The sequence below is a fragment of the Chaetura pelagica genome, unplaced genomic scaffold (genome assembly GCF_000747805.2).
Source record: "Chaetura pelagica isolate M959 unplaced genomic scaffold, ChaPel_1.0 scaffold10, whole genome shotgun sequence".
Taxonomy (NCBI): Eukaryota; Metazoa; Chordata; class Aves; order Apodiformes; family Apodidae; genus Chaetura; species Chaetura pelagica.
In genome coordinates, this window is record NW_009952263.1 from 7,066,567 (window position 1) to 7,089,569 (window position 23,003).

The 23,003-nt window shown below is 37.1% G+C and overlaps 1 protein-coding gene across 1 annotated transcript in view; it reads right to left on the reverse strand.

Moving 5' to 3' along the window:
• Positions 1–605: 605 nt before the first annotated feature.
• The window catches only part of KCNH8 (potassium voltage-gated channel, subfamily H (eag-related), member 8), a 185,937-nt gene continuing 163,539 nt past the window's right edge, over positions 606–23,003 (reverse strand). Inside the window, exons 12-16 of the mRNA XM_010007532.1 lie at positions 20,809–20,847; positions 18,535–18,890; positions 14,306–14,412; positions 13,281–13,357; positions 606–1,316 (exon numbers count right to left, since the gene is read on the reverse strand). Coding sequence (XP_010005834.1) covers positions 606–1,316; positions 13,281–13,357; positions 14,306–14,412; positions 18,535–18,890; positions 20,809–20,847 — 1,290 coding nt within the window. The remainder of the gene's footprint in view (positions 1,317–13,280; positions 13,358–14,305; positions 14,413–18,534; positions 18,891–20,808; positions 20,848–23,003) is intronic.

Below are 23,003 nucleotides of genomic sequence, written 5' to 3' on the forward strand. Positions count from 1 at the left end.
TAATTTTAAAGTATATTTCATACCAAGTATATAAAAATAGTATTTTTAGATAAATTAAGAGGTTTCATTTACATGACAAATAACGTGCAATGACTAACCACTCTACCAGCTCTATTTGGTTGATTGTCTAGATGACATGCAGCAATAATTGTCCCTTCACCTTCAAAGAACTGACAAACAGACCAGCAGGATCCACGATGGCCTGAAGTAAACAGTGCCATAGATATTGTTTGGGAACAACAGTCAAACGCTCATGAAAAACCTTGGCTTCGATGAACAAAAGCCACCCATGACATTTCTTTTCTCCTAGACTTCCAGCTGCTCAGACCCTCAGGGTCTTTGGACTGCCACAAAAGTCTGTCAAACAGACCAGTAAGTTACATCTGTATACAAAATGCTTTTCAACATGCTTCTAGAATCTAGAAATATCTTTTTTCCTACAATATGAACCTGCAATACCTTTTCCTTCTATAAAAATGAATGTTCACATTTGTAAGTCTCCATGATGGCCAGAGAAAAGGTGAAATAAAGCAGTCATGCAGTACTGTCTAAATTTAAACTGGCAGCTGTGGAACATGCTTTGAGTACCACTTCACTGTTTTTCATTATACATCTATGGCTTTGTAATCTTTATCTTTAACATCCCTTGTGCTTGTCACAATGTCTACTGGGAAATCTGGGGTTTGTGCAGAAACTACTCCGGCTGTTCCTTCCAGGTCCCAAGATCCTGGCAGGTTCTCAAGGCTTAATGAGCTGATTGCTCCTTGGCTAAAGCTACCTTCCTCAGATTTGCTGGGCAGCACGAGGTGCAATGATGTCTCTGATGACGAGCATACTGAAGAAGAAAGAGTTGCTGAAATAGACTGAAGGGGAGTCAAGGTAGTGTCTGAAGGGGAAGAGGTGCATCTTAAAAATTGCAAATTGTCTTTCTGAATTACCTGATACTGGGAGGGGGAATTGTGAAGGCCTGGTGTATAATAAAATTCACTGTCCGTAGAATTTTGCAGGTTGGGTTCAGTTCTTTGGGGACTGCTGCCTACAGAGGACAAATCTGTATTCCAAATGTCACGTAATGTGTTGCTGTGGCAGACTTGTGCTTTTGTGCAAGTAAAGTTCCCAGCTTGCATGTGTGTGCAAGGTTGATGCGTAGTCCAAGCCATTCGAGACTGCAGACTTTCCAGGGTAGGACTTCTAGATATGCTATGCACAGCACAGAACCCTGGAGGTTTCTGAGATGTGAGCAGGTTCTCCAGAAGGTGCATCACGTTCTTCATGTCCTTACTTAACTGTGAAACCTCTTGAGTTAAAGTTGTCACCTGTTATGGCAGGACAAAATATCACAGTGTTTATTTATGCAGTCATGCCTGAAATACATACCTTTTTTTCCTTCTAACAATATCAACTTTGACCTGTATCTTTACTTTAAAGAAATATACTCTGCTAATACACTTGGCATTGGTGAGGCCACATCTTGAATAATGTGTCCAGTTTTGGGCACCTCAATACTAGAAAGACATCAAAGTGCTGGAGCGTGCACAAATAAGGGCAACAAAGCTGGTGAATGTCTTTGAGAACAAGACCCATGAGAGGCGGCTGAGGGAACTGGGGCTATTTAGGCTGAAGAAAAGGAGGCTGAGGATAGGCTTCATCACCCTCTATGACTACCTCAAAGGACATTGTAAAGAGGTAGGTGCTGGTCTCTTCTCACAAATAACTGGTGACAGAACCAGAGGAAATGTCCTCAAGCTGCACCAGGGGAGGTTTCAACTAGACATTAGGAAGAACCTTTCCACAGAAAGGGTTTTCAGATATTGGAACATGCTGCCCAGGGAGGTGGTTGAATCACCATTCCTGGATGTGTTTGAGAGTTGCCTAGATGAGGTGCTTGGGAATATGGCTTATTTCTGGACTTGGTAGATTAGGGTTAATGGTTGGACTCAATGATTTTAAAGGTCTTTTCCAACCCAAGTGATTCCATGATTCTCTGTTTCTATATGGGTGAGAAATATTCCATCCGGCAATCTTACCAGAGCTGTTACACTTCTTGTAGCATATTGTAATAACTCAAATAAGTCAATATAAATGTGTGATGGAAGCACTATAGGCATAATTCACCTGATTTAAAATGATATTTTGTGTATAAAGAATGGTCTTAGGGTCAGAACTTGGATGACTTCCAGTGGTGATATAATGTCAATAGCTTCTTGAGCAGTCATTACATATTTTAATAAATAAACCTTTTTAAGGAACCAATTTTATGCTGATGAATGAAAAAAAAGAAAAAAAGAAGTTTTGTGAAATCTTACTCGGAAATACAGATGTGAAACATACTGCTGTCTTCCCAGTAAAATGAAAGAAACTCATACATAAAGTTGTCAGAGTTGAGTAGTAGTTACAAGAAAATCTGGTGGATTGGTACTAAAAACAAAACATACAAAAAAGGGAAAGAAACTGGAAATTCCAAAAACCACTTGCTACCCCTAAACATTTTAAAAATATAAAAGTGTATGAAACAGTTTGTTTTCATGTAGTTAATATATGCTTGAAAGGTATTGTATATGACATTGGGAGAGACAGTAGTTCATAGCATAGAAAACTCTGGAGTGTGTACAAAAGGAAGAATCTTATTTTCTATCTTGTTTGTTGTGGTTTTTGGTTTTGGTTTATTTTGGCTTGGTTTTTATTTAATGCTGACACCACTGATAGTATCCAATTAATGACATGAATCATATGAAATCTTTTGTCTTCCAAAAATTACTGCCTTGAGTGGGAATCAGATTGACAGGTTATGAATTTGTCTTTTAAAGCAAATTGATATATCAACATTAATAGTGATATTTTTAGGACATTATAAGGACTTTCATGGGAAAGGAAAAACCTAACTCAAATGTAAAAGTGAGCCACTCACCATTTCAAATGTGTTCATTTTTCCTTTTTCCTTCTTAAGGAAAAGTTTATAGAAAGTTAAAAATCAGGCAATTATTTTTAATAAAGAGAAATGAACCTATGAAGAGGTAGAAATGAACTTTATCTCCATGGTAGCTATCAATCTATTTTAGGTCAAACCACTGTCATTCCTGTTAAAATAGAGTTTCTTACACTTATGCTAGTGAAAATACTCTGATGAAAAAAAGACACGACTGCACATTTGTCTTCAGAAGGATAAACCACCTGTCAAAAAGAAAAAAAGCTAATGCAGTGGGACTTAATTTGCCCTGTACTTAAGACATCACCAATGAGATGCCCTATACAGATTAATTTTCATGTAATCAGAAGTAGAAATACAGTTTTCATTTTTCTGACAGGATGGTTCCAAAGAAGAAAAGACATTTCAGGCTGAGTTTGACAGCATTACTATGGGCACAATAATTATAAAGAAATTCTTAGAAGGAACATAGGAAACTTCAATACATCTATCTGCTTCTCTCTGAGCTAAGATTTCAAATCCATCACACTGTTATATAGTTTTGTAATGATGACACTAGCCTTGGAGGGAAAATCCTTAAAGGGAGGAGACTCTTGAGGGATATTACAGATCCCCCTCTAACAATATCAACTTTGACCTGTATCTTTACTTTAAAGAAATATACTCTGCTAATACACTTGGCATTGGTGAGGCCACATCTTGAATAATGTGTCCAGTTTTGGGCACCTCAATACTAGAAAGACATCAAAGTGCTGGAGCGTGCACAAATAAGGGCAACAAAGCTGGTGAATGTCTTTGAGAACAAGACCCATGAGAGGCGGCTGAGGGAACTGGGGCTATTTAGGCTGAAGAAAAGGAGGCTGAGGATAGGCTTCATCACCCTCTATGACTACCTCAAAGGACATTGTAAAGAGGTAGGTGCTGGTCTCTTCTCACAAATAACTGGTGACAGAACCAGAGGAAATGTCCTCAAGCTGCACCAGGGGAGGTTTCAACTAGACATTAGGAAGAACCTTTCCACAGAAAGGGTTTTCAGATATTGGAACATGCTGCCCAGGGAGGTGGTTGAATCACCATTCCTGGATGTGTTTGAGAGTTGCCTAGATGAGGTGCTTGGGAATATGGCTTATTTCTGGACTTGGTAGATTAGGGTTAATGGTTGGACTCAATGATTTTAAAGGTCTTTTCCAACCCAAGTGATTCCATGATTCTCTGTTTCTATATGGGTGAGAAATATTCCATCCGGCAATCTTACCAGAGCTGTTACACTTCTTGTAGCATATTGTAATAACTCAAATAAGTCAATATAAATGTGTGATGGAAGCACTATAGGCATAATTCACCTGATTTAAAATGATATTTTATGTATAAAGAATGGTCTTAGGGTCAGAACTTGGATGACTTCCAGTGGTGATATAATGTCAATAGCTTCTTGAGCAGTCATTACATATTTTAATAAATAAACCTTTTTAAGGAACCAATTTTATGCTGATGAATGAAAAAAAAAGAAAAAAAGAAGTTTTGTGAAATCTTACTCGGAAATACAGATGTGAAACATACTGCTGTCTTCCCAGTAAAATGAAAGAAACTCATACATAAAGTTGTCAGAGTTGAGTAGTAGTTACAAGAAAATCTGGTGGATTGGTACTAAAAACAAAACATACAAAAAAGGGAAAGAAACTGGAAATTCCAAAAACCACTTGCTACCCCTAAACATTTTAAAAATATAAAAGTGTATGAAACAGTTTGTTTTCATGTAGTTAATATATGCTTGAAAGGTATTGTATATGACATTGGGAGAGACAGTAGTTCATAGCATAGAAAACTCTGGAGTGTGTACAAAAGGAAGAATCTTATTTTCTATCTTGTTTGTTGTGGTTTTTGGTTTTGTTTTATTTTGGCTTGGTTTTTATTTAATGCTGACACCACTGATAGTATCCAATTAATGACATGAATCATATGAAATCTTTTGTCTTCCAAAAATTACTGCCTTGAGTGGGAATCAGATTGACAGGTTATGAATTTGTCTTTTAAAGTAAATTGATATATCAACATTAATAGTGATATTTTTAGGACATTATAAGGACTTTCATGGGAAAGGAAAAACCTAACTCAAATGTAAAAGTGAGCCACTCACCATTTCAAATGTGTTCATTTTTCCTTTTTCCTTCTTAAGGAAAAGTTTATAGAAAGTTAAAAATCAGGCAATTATTTTTAATAAAGAGAAATGAACCTATGAAGAGGTAGAAATGAACTTTATCTCCATGGTAGCTATCAATCTATTTTAGGTCAAACCACTGTCATTCCTGTTAAAATAGAGTTTCTTACACTTATGCTAGTGAAAATACTCTGATGAAAAAAAGACACGACTGCACATTTGTCTTCAGAAGGATAAACCACCTGTCAAAAAGAAAAAAGCTAATGCAGTGGGACTTAATTTGCCCTGTACTTAAGACATCACCAATGAGATGCCCTATACAGATTAATTTTCATGTAATCAGAAGTAGAAATACAGTTTTCATTTTTCTGACAGGATGGTTCCAAAGAAGAAAAGACATTTCAGGCTGAGTTTGACAGCATTACTATGGGCACAATAATTATAAAGAAATTCTTAGAAGGAACATAGGAAACTTCAATACATCTATCTGCTTCTCTCTGAGCTAAGATTTCAAATCCATCACACTGTTATATAGTTTTGTAATGATGACACTAGCCTTGGAGGGAAAATCCTTAAAGGGAGGAGACTCTTGAGGGATATTACAGATCCCCCTCTGTCTCTGACTCCACCTCCCTTTCTTTCTGCATTGTTACCTTATTAAGTTATGCTAGATGGAAAATAACCAGAACTCCTGCCAGCTGTTATGAGTCTTTGAATGCCTCATTTGAACTTCAGTAAGAGTGAAGGACTAAAATACGTTAGGAAAGTGATTTGTGAACAGCCTTCCTGTGGGGTCAGAGCAGCCAGAGGAGGTTTTTGGTACTGTAAGGAAACATATAGTCAGATTGCTGGGCATATCAACCATGCTAAAACTTCTGTGCTCCATTGAGAAATGGGAGATGGCACTGCAAAAACTCCAAAAGCTTCTTGAAGAGAAAGGGGAAGAAGGACAGCCAAACTCATGGCTACCTTGATTTGATAGTTATCAGGTTTTTATAGGATCATCACTGACCCCTTCTCCTAGCAGATCAAGCAACTTTGTTTTGTGTGCCTCATTTCCCATCCAGTTTTCTGCAGTTGTGCAGATAGGAAGATGAGTATGGACAATATCTGCTGACTATGCACCATACCTAAACTATGAAAGCTGTGTGAAAATATCTGCAACTTTGACATACCTTGTTTGGTTCAGTCCACATTTTTCTTCCATTTCCAATTACTTAAAGGCTTTTAAAAAGTTGAATTATTCTTTAATATGTTTCTTGTTTCACCAAGATAATACAGCAAAAATCAATCTGAGCATCAGTACTTGTGGCAATCCTGAATTTCTGGTAATTACCATTTCCTCTAGTGCCATATACTATTTGCTAGCTCTTAGAGTGCAGTCTTCTCAAAAACTTGCTCTTGTGTAGTCATACGAACTGACCTGATACACCAGATTTTGTTGTATGATTTAATAGTTTCCAGTAGATGATAGTCTAAAATCAGAAGTTTTGATGTCAAACTTCATTAGTAATTGACTACAATTTAGTGAGATCAATTTTGACTAATACTGCTTGACACACAGACAAAGCAAATAAATAATTTTCTGGATAATTTATAACCTTATCTGAATTTTACAAACTGGTAATCTTATCAGATTAAACCTTCAATATCTGTGCTACTACTAATTGTGACCATATTATCATACTTCTATACGTACACATAATGTTACTATCAGCACTGTACTGTTTATGTTACTTTTTTACACCCTGCAAAGATTCTTCAGCAGATGCACATAAGCAGGTGTAACAGGAAAAAATATTATCAATACTGTTAATTTCATACTGCTTCAGAAAGTGCCAAAGAATAGAAATTAAAAACAAAATAAGTTTAAAATCTATGAAAGACAAATAGAAGCAGTACTCTTTCTTCTTGAGCAAAAGGATTAATTCCTTTCATGCTGGTAAAGTTATTATCTTTTCAGGATTTTAGTGAGTATTGCTAGGCAGTACAGCTAGTTGTACAAATGGTTCCTGCTGTGCCAGGCAGACAGCTTTAAAACAATCTGTCAGATCCCAAATATTCTTGAAATGCTGCCTTAACAGTTTCCAGGACTTGAAAAGGGTACAGCAATGTTTCCTGAATTGGAAACTGGGATTTATACAGATTTAGCTTGAATTAGCAAGAGGTGCTTCTCAGGGTAGTTAAAAGCAATGCATTGGTACATTTTTAGCACACTAAAAAGAGACTATAATTCAGACGTGAAGTAAAAAATCCCAGATTTTTCTTTTTGATACATGGACTTCAATATTAGCCCTTTCTGATGCCTGACTAATATAAGTTCTAGTAGTTGTATTTGCATTTTCAAGTTACTTTTGACAGTTTCAGTAGAAAGAATATTTTTTTTAATTGAACTGTTGTGCAGTCTGAATACTTCGTTCTGTATAGTTAAGTAGGAATGGGTGTGATTGTGTTTAAAACTTTCCATAAAAGTGATGAAAAGATCCGTGTAATGTAAGATGATGATGTTGATTATTGCTTTGTTTAAATGGTATTGGCTAAGGAGGTTCCTTTGTTTTTCCATTAAATATTCTAGCATTTAACATTTTTTAAGTGTTACATTTTCTACTATAATGGCTGTCACTCTTCACTGTTCCTGCATATATCTGGAATAAATGTATATATTTTTTTCTGATTATAAACCTAATACATTGGTATTTTTTTTTCTCCCTGTGGATTACTCCCTTTTGCAACTCATACTTCACTCAGGCACCTTCCTACCATGCTTTCTGAACACCCGAAGCAGTGAAAAAGAAAATTTACTTATTGAGAAATGGAAGTTGGATTTTGACTGCACAGGGAAGCTGCCTGGCTTGCACTGGGTATGGCAGCTTCTTTATTTCCTTGCTTGGTATTTCATTGCTACTTCTGTTCTGGTGCTTCATAAAGTTGAGGGAACTTTCAGCCAGAATTGTCTTTTCAAGGCTCAGATTAACTAGTTGCTGGCACTGTTTCCCAGTAAGTGCATTGTTGAATGAATGAAATGAGAACTGAACTGAGACAGACTCTTCACTGATCATCTATCAGCATCCCTGTGGTTTCTGGTATTATGGTGACAGACATTTCTGATTTAGTGACAGTTTAGGAATAAAGATAGTTGCCGAAAAAATAATAAATAAATATCCAGTGCAGCTGATTTGAGTTCAGATTAAATATATAGGATATAGGCAACAAAATGATGGTTCAGTTTCAGTGAAATAAATCCAGAAATCTGGAAGGCCATGAAATATGGAAAAGACTAGGGGTAAAGGGTGCAAGTTGCTCCTGGGGAGTTTCCAATTGGACATGAGGAAAATTTTTCACAATGAGAACCATCAACTATGGGAATAATCTCCCTGCAGAAGTAGTGGATTCCCCAACACTGAGCATGTTCAAGATTCAGCTAGACAGGGTGCTTGACCATCTTGTCTAGGCCATGCTTTTGCCAAGAAAAGTTGGACCAGATGAGCCCTCCAACCTGGGATTCTGTATTTTGATGATCATGACACAGGAAGGGAGTTCTCCTCATTAGCAGTTACTTAGGCTGGTGCAGTTTGAGATTGTGTATTTTGTCAGTGACTTAAAAGATCCAACCAAAACCAAACCAAATGAAAACGCTACCCATAATGAAGAGTTTTAGAAAACGTGAGGGGCAAAGCAAGACAGAACGAATTTGATTTGTTGAGATCTGCTGGAACAGGACGTTTTCAGTGTAAATTTGGTTTAGAAGGAGAATGGCTATCACCCTTTCATTGTATCTTCTAGGCGTAGGAGAAAGAGAAGTGAACTTGTATACCAGCAGAGATTTATGTTTACATGTTGGGAAAAATAGATCTTTTCAGTACAAGGTTTTGAAATGCCTCTTGGAGAGTTAAGTGGATAATCATCTTCATCTGTGGTGGCTGTAATATTTTATTGAAATTTGAATTATATTTTCGGTGCCCAGTTAAATTTTACACTGCATGGCTTTCTCTCTTGACTAATTTCTTAGACTCAGTTGCTTTTCCACCAAGGAAGAGTGCAAGAGAGACACCATAGTATACAGGGCCTATGCCATATGTGTACTGTATGTTCTGCTTAAAAAAATAAATATAGAGCATCAGCTATTTTTGTTACCTTCACCTGCCAATAGCTATTGCTATTAAGCTAACATTAAAAGAAAAAAATAGCTGGAAAGGCTACTCTACAATCATCAAAGTACAAGAGCAGAGAGAGAGAGAGAACAAGGTAAGATTTCTTCAGCAATATGAATGTCAATGCTAGAAGGAAGATACATTTGTACAAATCTCAGTGGATATAAAATATATTTACTTGGTGTTTATGGTTTAGAAAGCTTTTATTTCTTAACATAAACAATACTAGCTTTTATATCTAGGCTTTTATGCTAAATTTCCATAGCTAAAATCCAAAATTAATAGATTAGTTGTAATTAGTTTTCATCATCAGTAAAAGTCATTAGTTCACTTTTTGACACATTTTTCTTGACTGGATTATGTTTTCCAAAGTGAATTATTGGAATTGCTTTGCTGCAAAACGATGTACCTCATGTGCTAGTATAGTTATGAACTTGTAACAAAGAACACGTTTTCAGTAAATGTGAGTCAGGGGACTTCTTTATACCGAACATACTGAGCTATAATGAAAGTTATGCCTTTTTTATTCAGTGAGTATTTAAACTAAGTGAAATGGACAAATAGGGTAGGAGATTAAGTAGTCCTGTTCTGCTCCACCTTGCAATACTGAACTAGAGTTAAATTCCCCTTTTATCAGCTTGGATCTCATTCAGGCTCAAAATGAGAAGTCAGGTTAGGGAATGAAGAAGTTGGGTAACTGAATGAGCAGCCACACTATGGAGCTATACAATAGGAATCTGGGATGTGTTCTAGTTTCTCCCACATTGCCTAATAAAGTGGGAGTGCTGACTCTGGAGCCTGTCCTCCTTAGATGAAATCTCTGAGTGCATTAGCCCTAAAGTTAATACTTAACAAATTCTGAAAAATTAAATCAAGACTCTGTCTTCTGTTAGTCCCATCCTTATGGAAATGAACTTTCCTTTGGATTAGGTTGTGAATGTCATCTGCCTAAAATACTGCCAAGAGCTTCACTGAAGATCTAAGCTAGATATGGCTTATTTTGTAGATCTATCTCTGAGGTAACTTTAGTGCTTTGATTTGCTTCACTAATAGCAGAATGTATTGAATGTTTGAATGGGAAGATGTATGTCTTTGTTCCTCCAATGAACAGCTGAAATGTTTTTAAGCTAACTAGTGAACTGTTGTAATACAATTGCCTTTCATGAAAGCAGTTATTTTTGCATCTGTTGATTGACTTCTGATCTCCACTGGAAAATGTATTAATGATAGTGTTCGCTGCTGTTGGCTACTTGTGACCTGTTTTCTCTCTTTCTCAAGATAAGGGTGAACCATATTCAGAACAGTGAAATGTTTGTCTCTGAATTTTGAATTCTGTTTTCCTTTTTTATGTTAGTGTGAGCAAGCAAGTTGCATAACATTTTTGGTACCGATAATGTTAGCACGGAAAATTAAAATCATGCATGGAGGGAATAACCTTAATATTTTTTTCTCCTTCTTCTGTTTAATATATTGCACAGCTCCAAGACTTATTTATTGCTGTTCACTAGAAAAGCAACAACAAGCCCAGAACTATTGCATTTGAAATGTTTGGTTAATCACAAGATGCCAGCCTTAGCACACCTATCACCATGATGTATTTTCCAATTGCTTTTTGCAGATAACCACATAATACATCTTCATATTTTGAAAATACCTGTCCTCTTCAAAGTCAAAAGGGATGAATCAGTATTACTTTTCTGTTTCAAAAGTATTACATAGGAAAGATAATTTTCTATTATAAAAATGTTGTCAGTCAACATCCTAGAGATACTTCTGAGTTCTTTGACCAAGCCTTATAAAGAACTTTAGTCAATGGGCATGAGACTTTTGTCCAAACTCTACAGCTAGACATACAAATGAGGGGATGTATTTGCAGTGACTAACCATGCATGGACTTAAGACATTTAAATTATCTGATCAAGTTAACCTGACCCAGGATAAAAGAGGTTTATAAGCCAAATATATGGAAATAAAGAATAACTAGACTAAGTGTGCCCAATATGAAAGGAAAAATAATAAATCTTGACATTTCTGTTATGAAAGAGATCAGCAAAAAAGAAGTGAAACTGTGTTTTTAAAGGTTTCCTCATGTAGAATCATAAGAAATTGTCTCTAATCTCTTCATACTGAAAGACGGAGTATGCTGGGAACAGATTTTAGTTTTGAAGTAACTCTATTGACCTCATCAAATACAAATATGTAAGGGGTGAGTGTCAGGAAGATGGAGTTAGGCTTTTCTCAGTGATGACCAGTGACAGGACAAGGGGCAATGGGTGCAAATTGGAGCATAGGAGGTTTAAGGTGAATATCCAAAAAGATGTTTTTACTGTGAGAGTGACAGAGCACTGGAACAGGCTGCCCAGGGAGGTTGTAGAGTCTCCTTCACTGGAGACATTCAAAACCCACCTGGATGCGTTCCTATGTGATGTGTTCTAGGTGACCCTGCTCTGGCAGGGGGGGGTTGGACTAGATGATCTTTCGAGGTCCCTTTCAACCCCTAGGATTCTATGATTCTATGACTATGAATTTAAATTCTTGCTAGCCAAAGCACTGCTGTGGTGGGATATATGAAACAGTTTAGCCAGAGAAAATCTCCTCTCTAGTGTTAGATTAGTAGTCAATTACAGATTACCACTGAACAATACTGGCCCTGCATTCCTCAGGTCATATTGCTTGAGCAGGCATGGATGAACTGTTTCATTCCAAACAGGCACACGTAAAGTGGTTTTAGATATTTGATGCGGATTCGAACATGGCAGGATGTGCATTACTTTTAAGGAAGTTCTTCAAAAGCAAAGCATTCAACAGGACAAGAAAGCTGGAAGAAGGGGCTTGGGGAAAGAATGAGAGGAAAGAGACATAGAAACACATACAGAGGAGAATAAATCTTAAGTGTGCCCTCAGCAAGTTTGCTGATGACACTAAACTGGGAGGAGTGGCTGACACACCAGAAGGCTGTGCTGTAATTCATCAAGACCTGGACAGGCTGGAGAGTTAGGCAGGGAGAAATGTAATGAAATTCAACAAGGACAAGTGTAGAGTCTTGAATCTGGGGAAGAACAACCCCATGTACCAGTAAAGGTTGGAGGCTGACCTGCTGGAGAGCAGTGTAGGAGAAAGGGACCTAGGGGTCCTGGTGGACAGGAGGATGACCATGAGCCAGCAATGTGCCCTTGTAGCCAAGAAGGCCAATGGCATCCTGGGGTGCATTAGAAAGGGCGTGGTTAGTAGGTCAAGAGAGGTTCTCCTCTCTCTCTATTCTGCATTGGTGAGGCCACATCTGGAATATTGTGTCCAGTTCTGGGTCCCTCAGTTCAAGAAGGACAGGAACCTGCTTGAAAGAGTCCAGCACAGAGCCACAAAGATGATGGAGTGGAACATCTCCCTTATGAGGAAAGGCTGAGGGACCTGGGTCTCTTTAGCCTGAAGAAGAGGAGACTGAGGGGTGACCTCATCAATGTTTACAAATATGTAACGGGCAGGTGTCAGGAGGACAGAGCCAGAATCTTCTCAGTGATGTCCAATGACAGGACAAGGGGCACTGGGTGTAAATTGGAACATAAGAAGTTCCACGTAAACATCAGAAAAATCTTCGTTACTGTGAGAGTGACAGAGCACTGGAACAGGCTGCCCAGAGAGGTTGTGGAGTCTCCTTCACTGGAGACATTCAAAACCCGCCTGGACACGTTCCTGTGTGATGTGCTCTGGGTGACTCTGCTCTGGCAGGGGGGTTAGACTAGATGATCTTTCCAGGTCCTTTCCAACCCCTAAGATTCTGTGATTCCGTAAGAAAATTAGATACACTCACTATACTAGCCTCATTTTGTTTTTAGTTCTAGCACATGACACAAACTTTCATATAGCTTTCATGTAGAAAATTAATCTGGGAAAGAATTAAAAGCCCCGAACTGCTCTAAATGTAGGAATACCATCCAGTTTTGCTTACTCTTTTATCACAGTTACCATATTTCTAAGTTTTCTGAGTTTTCTCCAGCATTCCTTGACTCATTGGCAATAGCCTCCAAGCCCCACAAAAGCTTGTTACCTCATTATTAAGCCTGCTGATCTGCTGTTTGGTCTCTTCTGCTTTGATAACAAGCACTGCAGCACCAATTTCAGCCTCTGAAAAGAATCCAAGAATGCATGTAAATGAGAGGAGTAAAAATAACTCGAAAACAACAATGCTGTTCTTGCACTTATCCAATACTTGAAATGTAAACCTAGTTTGTACTTGGATCCACTTAAAGTAAAATCTTGTTTTTAATGTTCAGTTTATAATGTGCAAGAAAAATGTGACAAATCATTTGTATTGTCCTCTGACAATGAAGACCCTGTTGACCACTGTGTGACATGTCAACTGTTTTTAAAAATTATAGATACAATTAAGCTTCTATTATTATTTTTCTGTTTTGCTTAAAGAGGAACAAAATGTGCCCTAATAGCCTCCACGCAAAAGGTACTTGACAGTGTGAGGACTGTTTGTTCCTAAAAGACTAAAAGGGGATGTTGGAAACAGCCTGAGCTGTGTTACTTGAGTCACTTAAGTATTAATCCACTGGTCTGACTCTCTGTTACAGTGTATGTAATTCCAGGCTTACTAAAACCTCTTGCTATTCAAGTTTTGCACTCCTCTAAAAACTTAGGTACTTTCACTCTCCTCCACTTCTTTAAATATCTTTAACAAAAAATGAGATCCAAGTTTGGATCCAAGTTGGGTTTTTAAATTTGTTGTTAGAATGTTTTTCAGTTGAATTTTGTCCTTGTGTTCAGTACCTTCCATGCCCAAAGGTCTGGGAACGTGAGGCTCCTGGATGATCCTCCCATAGTGCTGGTAAAATATAATGCATGAAAATACAGTACTGTGTTTTATCATGACTGTCTGTCAGAAGGAAAACAACAAATGACCTTTGGGACCCTGTTATATTTTTCTACAGTACCAGTTGTGGTACTGAAATGGCATGGAAATAATGGATATATGTTAAATCAATTTATGCCATTTTAAAGAACTGAAGAAACAAATGGGAACAAAAAACATTTATGAAAAGAGTAATTTTCCCAAGCAAAACTCACCTCCAATTGTAGGAGATAACCTGGATTCTTGTCTGAGCTGGTCAGAGCTGAAGTCAAAGGCTTGGCTTTCCTCATTATGGTTTCCATCTTCAATCCCATCAACAATTCTGTTGAGAAAAATCAGAGTGATGGAGCATTTTGACAAACATCACAATAATCATGCTGTTAAAATTATTCCTAAAGGGCACATTTTTAAGCAGTGGTAAATTTTACACAACATTAAGTTTAGAGAAAAGTAAAAGCTATTATATTGGCATAATTCTTGTGAGTCTCTAAAGATCCAACTTACTGTTAGAGGAAGGAATGTAAGGCCAAACATAACTAACTGAAGTTTCAAAATTTTCATTACTTCTGCAGAGTATTCTGGGTCCTAATAAAACCTTTATTGAATATAGTTTGCTTTTTGTATCTAAGTAATCTGTTGCCATTCTTTCTTCTACATGAACTATAAAGATGCTTCATTGTGCTCCTGTGAATTTTAAATCTCCCTGCAACTTGTATTAGGCTTACTTAGGCAGAGCCTAAGACTGAACATAATATGTTTATAAAAGCATCTCTGTGAACCACAGTGTTGCTGCCATACAAATAGCTGTTCTCAAATTTGGTTAAAACTAACTAGCTCTGGCAGAGCCATCTTGTTTGCAAACTGAGTACAGGAAGGTGTGTAGACCAGCCTGCAATGTCCCAGTTACATTAGTATTGATATTGGATCTAACTACTAGAAAAGGCATTTTTGTTATTTTTTTCTACTCATGCACTACAGTTGACCTCCAAATTGCAGTTTCAAGAATCCAAGGAATAAAGAAAAGAAGCATTTTATACAATTATCAATAGCTGAATACAAAGAATAGGAAACGTATCAGATGGGGGAATCAGTACACATTGTTAAAAATATACATTTATGAATATTTTTTCTCATTTATAAGAAACGGTGTTATAAAGAGAACTATTTTCAAGTCAGTGAAAGTAACTAAAAAAAATGCCAGTTGACAGATGCAGAGCATCAATTTCTTAATTTGTCCAGGCACAAAATTCAGAATTTATCTTGCAGTAGGCAGATGAGTTAATCTGGAAAGGCTAAAGCAGACAGTCTTAGTCAATGGTCATAACGGCTATGATGGAAATGAGACATTCCATCCAATAAGGATATTCTGAAGCAAATCTCTCGGCTGGAAATGTTTGGAGAAAGGAAGAACAGACAACACAATAATATGTAATGCATTTGGCTTGAAAGACCCACATAACTTCGAGCCCTGGGCACATACTATATGTTCTTGTCCTTCTTGGCTCTTCATGTGGACTTAGGGCTCTGTGTCATGTTTGAGTGTTCATGATGCCAATTGGATGTTAGTAGACTTCACTTTAATCTCAACCAGCCTCTGGGAGCTGAGACTCACAGAATCACACAAAATAACAGAATCTTAGGGGTTGGAAGCGATCTCGAAGGATCATCTAGTCCAACCCCCCTGCCAGAGCAAGATCACCTAGAGCACATCACACAGGAATGTGTCCAGGCAGGTTTTGAATGTCTCCAGCGAAGGAGACTCCATAGCCTCTCTGGGCAGCCTGTTCCAGTGTTCTGTCACTCTCACAGTAAAGAAGTTTTTTCTGACTCAAATGTGGTGCTTGAGCTGCTTTGGCCTATACCGTTATCTGCAGCTGAAAACCTGAATGATTCCTTTTTTTAAAATTTGCTATAAGAACTATTTAATGTCATCTGGCCTCACTGCTTCAAAAAGCAAATTTTAAACACCAATATCCTTTTTCTAGAGATTTCTAATTATATAAAATGCTAACATTTTAACTGCTTTTAAAGCACACAGAGGAAAACCTACTGAGACATGACTTTGAATTTATAGACACTATAATCTTTAGAGTGTTTAAAGATTCAGATTAAAAATAAATCATATTAGCAAAAAAATCCAGTTCCAGAGAGCAAAAAGACAAGTTCTATGTGGGAAATATGTAATGGGCAAGATGCTTATTCACAGAGAAGGAATGGACTGTGGACTGACATATGCAAGTGAGTTGAAAGCATGAGGTGATAAAAAGTAATTATGTTCCACCTCTTTCTGTATTAGCTATTGTACAGCCCTGAACTTTCTCCTGAAGACAGTTACCTCCACTCCTAGAAGCCAGAGTCAATCAAAAGGTCAATGTTGTTGATATGTGAGCTCTTCTGTCCAGTCAATAAGGACTGGAGTGCACTCATGCATGTGTGTCTGATGAAATTAAAGTATACAAATGCCTTCTCCTAGGACTGCTTTTATTATAATTTAAACTTTCTTCCTGTTGATGCTCTAATACTTTTTAGGTAGTACCCAAAATTGATAGGGAAGACTACGATGGATCCTAGAATTTAGGGTGCTGGCCTCTATTCCTTATGTCAAGAACTATTTTACCTAGTCTCTGTGTTTTATTGCCTTCACTGTGTTGTACAAAGAAAGAAGCTGAAGCACCAGTGGAGAATTCTGATTGGCTTACTCTAGAGAACAACCACAGTAGACTAAGTTTCTCAAGCAGACAAAGTATATTCCCTTAACAAAGTGTGATTATACACCTCATAACTGTACTGATTGGACATTTCAGCCAGACTTGTTCTGTCCCACTATGTTACTGTTCAGCAGCAAACAAAAGAGAGGATCTTAATTAAGGTCTTTTTTTCTTTAATACATACTGAGAAACATTTAAGGCTTTTTTAAAAGTTGTTTCAACTTGTCAGTTGAAATGTAATAATGTAAGCTAATTATTGGAAATAATATGAAAGTGTTTTGGCTGGAAAACAAAGTCTGAAAAACATATATCTTGTGCTAATTTTCCAGCCTATTAACAGGATTATTCTGCAGTTATACATTTATGAATGGAAATAGGAAATAATAATATATGTACCAATAAATTCACAGTTGCTTTTGCAGCCTTGGGTGCCAATGTCTGGCCACCTGTGCTCAGAACAATAATAAGCAAGATTAGATTTCAGCAGAAAATATGAAAGGTATCTTTTCCCTGAATTACCACTTGTCATGCAAATGATCATGACCTTTACTCATAGGTGGCCTGAACCAAATTCACAAGAGATCTATGAAAGAAATGAGAAAATATTCACTATGCATTTCAATTTTGCTAGTGTAGAAGCTGGCTTTCCACACACTATCTTCCCTCATGTTGAGAAAACTAACCTTAAATAGGTTTGTATCTTGCTTCCATTTGAAATGTAGCTGTACTGATCTGATATATGATGAGGGGGAATGATTTTTATATAGTGTTCCATGTCCTTCTTATGATTGCATCCCTAGGGATAGGTGCCTTGACAGAGCAAAACAAATACCAGTCAAGCTGTGGCTCTTTCATGTTCGCAATGGTAAATTGCTGAAAGTGCCATTCTGTCTCCAGTGAACAAAAAAGTACTTGCACATGTAAAATACTTCAAATTATAGAAATCAAAACTTGAACTGGGAGATCAACTGCTGCAGCTCCTCGTATGTGAAAAAGTGATTGTGAATTCTGCAAAGAACTGATGCCCAAACTCTTGGTTAATAGTTAATTATATGTTGCAGTAATTTAGAAATCAGATACATAAATCACCTTTCAAGTAACATACAAATAAAAAAAAAAAAATAAATACTAAAAATTATACTCTGATAATACCACAATAAACTATTATATGACACTTATTTATGTAAAAAAATCACAGAAAACCAGATTTTTCTCAACTCAATAGCTACTCTCTACAGAATTTGTCACATTTCCTTTTTCTAATGTAAAAACCCTAAGTTTTTTCTAAAATTGCTAGGCAATAGTTTTTCATTATAGTTCTCTTACTCCAGTGTTTTTTGTATTTGCAGAGCTATGCTGTGTTATTGTCTTCTTGCTTTCTAAATTGCTGTCTCTCCAATGGACTCAGAATGTTTCACAGTGCTGTTGTGGGAATGCATATTATTATAGATGGACAAAATGATACCATAAAGGCAGACTATTCAAATAGTAATTTTTGTAATTGCTCAATACCTTCCCTTTTTACTGGTAGAAATACTTTATTTTACAATAAAGCCCTGAAGTTATAGCATTCTGCATACTGTGCAATAGTTCCTACAATAAGAGGACAACTTCTCTGTGGGATGAACAAAAGTATCAACCATTAAAGAAAAATAAATATTTTATAGTGTTACAATAATTATATTTTTAATAGGAGTGGCATTATAGAGAAGAACATAACTGTTCATAACTATTACCTTGGGCTCAGGTCAGGTGGACCAGTGGTGGTCAGTGCTGAAAGGTGTAACTTAAGGTTTTTCTCCTTCCTTCTGGAGTAGTAATGGAGTTCTGTTTCATGTTTGGTTCTTGAGGGGTTTGAACTGCAAGCACGGATGGGTGAGTGAAAGGGCACCGTTCCTGAGGCCAACTGCTTCAAGTTTCTCCCTAGGTGGCTTTTACTGCTTCCAGCCTTCTTCTGCTGAGAGCAATTTGTGCTTCTTGTATGGATTGGTGAAAGGGTGCTGCTCTCTTCTTCTCCCTCCTCATCCTCATCTTCATCTTCTACAATTGAAGGGAGCCTCTTCTTTATATTTCCATTTCCCTTGAGCTCTGTCTAAAATAGGAGATAACACAAACTACTGTAAAATTCAGAATCTGATGTTGCAGTTTCTCCTGATGTTCATCCTGGAGCAAACCCAGCTCTAGCACAGCTTTTATTTATCATTCAAAATGGCTCTTTTGGAAGTCTTCCATAGTGTTCCTCTTCAACCATGGTTATAAGTGCATATGTGAGAAAAATACAAACAAATTAAAAAAGGTCACTAGCAACATAGCTAGTGAGCTTACTGCAATATGTTTTGTTACCAAGAAAGATTACATGAATGTCTTCCTAGGTTAGACATTAGGAAGGCATTCTTCACTATGGGGATGGTGAGACTGGAACAGATTGCCCAGGGAAGTTGTGGATGCCTCTTCCCTGGAAGTGTTCAAGGACAGGTTGGATGAAGCTTTGAGCAACCTGGTCTAGTGGAAGGGGTCCTTCCCCATACAGGGGGGTTGGAACTAGATGATCTTTAAGGTCCTTTCCAACCTAACCCATTCTTTAATTCTATGGCATGTGCCATGTGTACACTTGAATAGGTTAATCTTGTTTTCTGAAGGATTATTTATTTTGAATATTACACTTGCAGACTTCTGGTGGACCAGAAGAGAGTGCTGAGGCTGGTAACTCATATAATTCCATATCTTCATATGGAACCATTCATAATGTATTCATTTATACTAGTTCAGCTTAAAAATGCATGTCTTCTATATCCTTCTCAGTCGTCACAACTGAAACCACTGCTGGGATACTAGGCAGATTTTTCAGTTTATACAAAATCCTATTAATGCACTAATGGTGTGACCCCATCAACCTAAAAAATGAGTAATCAAAAAGCAGATCTGCATCCTTTTAAAAAAAAATAAATAAATAAATTTGGACGCTTGATGTTGGAATCAAGGTAATTTAGGGGCAACATAGACCTGTACTTCCTGTACTACTGAAACCACAGTATATTGCTTGTTATTGTTTCATGGTAACAAAACATACTGGTCATGAATGCTGAGATATACCAACATGGAGCTCATGTTGGGATCAAGCCATAAGTCAAAAGTAGTTCAATTTATTCCCATGATATCACTTCCTGTATTTATTGGTAGTAGATGAATGGACTAAGGCAGAATCAGGTTTCAGATCAAATTAACAAACTTCACCCATCTCAATGAAGAGCATAGTGAAATGCAACTTCATGGTTTCAGAAGAGGTTGCTATTAATTTTTTTCTCAGACCATTCCTTTTAATCAAGGTTGATTAAGGCACTGTTAAATTTAGACAGAAAAACCCAGATGAGATTGTCAAGTCAAATTTTCCACATTCAGGCCAAGCAAGATTGGCTGGGTGGAAATGCAGATTTGGGGTTTTATCCAAATGCTCTAAGCCCCTGTCTAAATGGTCTGCAGCATGGGGCTTATTTTACTGAGTGCTACAGCTTCTGTTGAGTTAATGCTTTTCTCTTAGTATACATTGACAGATTTAGTGAATTGGGTCCTTTCCATCTGAGATCTATGAAAAGGCAAGAACTTAAAACAGTGCCAAAAGATCTGTCTTTATAAAATATATTAGCCTTGTTTTCAACCATAATTATCTTCTGAAGGCTGTCACAATGATAAAATTGTGTAGGACCTGGCACTGATGCAAGCCTATACTCTACAGAGAATGAGCTTTATCCATATTCAAAACTTTGGCTTGGTTGATTGAGAATGTACTTGAAATTCAGGTGCTATAGCAGCATATCCAAATATAGGATCTGGAAGAAAAGATCATAAGCTGTCACTCATAAAATGGACTGTGGCAGAACTATGTGCAGGATCCTAATTAAAGTCTCATCCTGAAACCACAGAAGTTGGAGGTTTTTCCAGCTTTGCTCTGGCCATAACTGTGTGCATCTTTCAGAGTGAAGCTTGGAATATTTAAAATGTGACTAACATACCTGAGATAGCGTAGACTTGTTTGATAATTTTGATATTACCTGAAAGAACAAAACAAAACAAAAAAAGTAGCAAATATGTGCATCTGCACAGTTTTGGCTTCCAAGACCATACAAAAATCTAAACCAAAACATTTCTGTTTATACAAGAAAAGAATCTCATGATAAAACAGATGTATTAAATTAAATGGTGATATTGCACTGCACTAAGGACTCCCCTTGGAAACATGTTGTGGCTAAAAATTGTTTTACTTTTATTGAATAGGTAGTCCTGCAAAAATAACATTTTACTTTAATAAAAAGTTGGGTCAAGGCTCCAAACCTGTGAATGAAGGTAGATGGGTGAATGTATGCCTGGTGGATTTCAGTGCTGATTTGATGGAATCCTGGGCAGGAACAGTGCTCTGTTTTGCCCCTACCCTTCTGTAACTTTAGCTCCTGTGCCAGCCTGGTAAGATAAGCAAACTAACTGTGGTATCTTTGAGGAATTTTCAAAGGCAGTGATGGGATTGAAGCAAGTAAGAACAATACAATAGGGAGATACGTGCCTAACAGCTATTCAAGGCCATGACATTTTCCCTTATTGGATTAAACAGAAAGCAGAACAAAAGGAAAAATAATGGAAGTTTAATGTGTAGTTACTTCTAATAAAATCCACAGAAACTGCTGCATAATAGCTGGGATGAACATTCTGCTGCTTATTTGGATATCCACACCTTGACAATGGGCAAGTCTCTCATAGCCTATATGCTGTATTAATAAGAACATTTTAGTCTTACAGGTAGAATTTTCAGAAGTGATTTTCAGCTTTCTGAAACTCACATGTCAAGATAAAAAGTGTTTAACACCCATCATTTCTAATAACTTTCTATCAGTGTATTTTTCTCGAAACTCAGATATTTAAGTAATTTGGACTTTCCAGTTTGTTTGATAAAAACATTCAGAACTCCTAAATGCACTGATTTTAGGCACAGATTTGGAAAAAAAAAATTAAAAAATTGGTGGGTGTTTTTGGTTGGTTGGTTTTTGTTTGGGTTTTTTTAGTGGTTGGTTCCCCCCACCCCAGGTTAACGTGAAAACTATTTTGTATTTGCTCATAAAAGTGAAGGTACTAGTAGTGGTATAATATACACACTATTTATATTTGTGTAAGGAAAAATCATACCCTACAACTGTCAAGGCACTAGCAGGCATTTCAATAAATCTGGCAATAACACTCTAATAACTGCCAAACAAAAACTGCTATAATTAGGCTCTGTAAATAAAATAATTTTCGTGCTCTTCCTGAATTAGATAATGGACCAGATGATATTAGCAGGGACAAGATCTCAGATACCAAAATCTCCCAGTTTGCACTGTAATCTATGGGTATAGAAGAAATACTATCACCTTCAAGATTCAGGACAACAGGAAACTGGAAATTTACTAAAATATTGAAATGAGAATTAGGAAGTAGTAATGGCCTACTTTGCCCATATGTTTAAGAAGATTAACTTACAATAGCGACCAGAATTTTGGGGCATCATTTTGCTTCACTTCTAGGTACAGGTGCAGTATGAGTGTTAAATAGCCTTAATTAAAGTCCAAGCCTATCCAAAACATTAGGAGCTTCACAGTAAAAGATCTTAGAAAGATCTTGTCATTTGTAGTTTCTAATACAGGTGAGGATTTCTCCTGAGCATATGTGTTAATCCTGATTGTACATCTTGAAAACTAAGAAATCAGTCTTGAATACTAAGAAATTATTATATGTCTCCTGGATGTCCTGGTAGCATTTTCAACAGCCCTGCTAGGGTCTTTCAGGTGGGCTGGGCTTTCAGCTTCATGACCAGTTGCCTTATGACCTTACCAAGAGAAAGGGAAAGATTTTTGAAGGGAGATTACTTTTTCCAGGGAGGGGAAGGACGGTAGCAGAAAAGGACAGGGAACATGTGATGTGTGGAACTACTCATCAGACTTTCTTCCATTTCCCCAAACTGGCCCCTTTAACCAACTGGGGACAGTTTCAGTCTGGTTATTTTTATATTTTTAGATAAACTGTGAACCTATAAGCTCTCTTTTTCATAGCACAGAACCCACAGTAAAGAGTGGTATGATTGCTTCTGTTTTAATACACTGCTTGTAAGTCTGAACACCATGTCCTGCACACATAAAACAGGGGCCTGGATTTTATGGCTTGGTAGTTGAAAGTTGGTAAA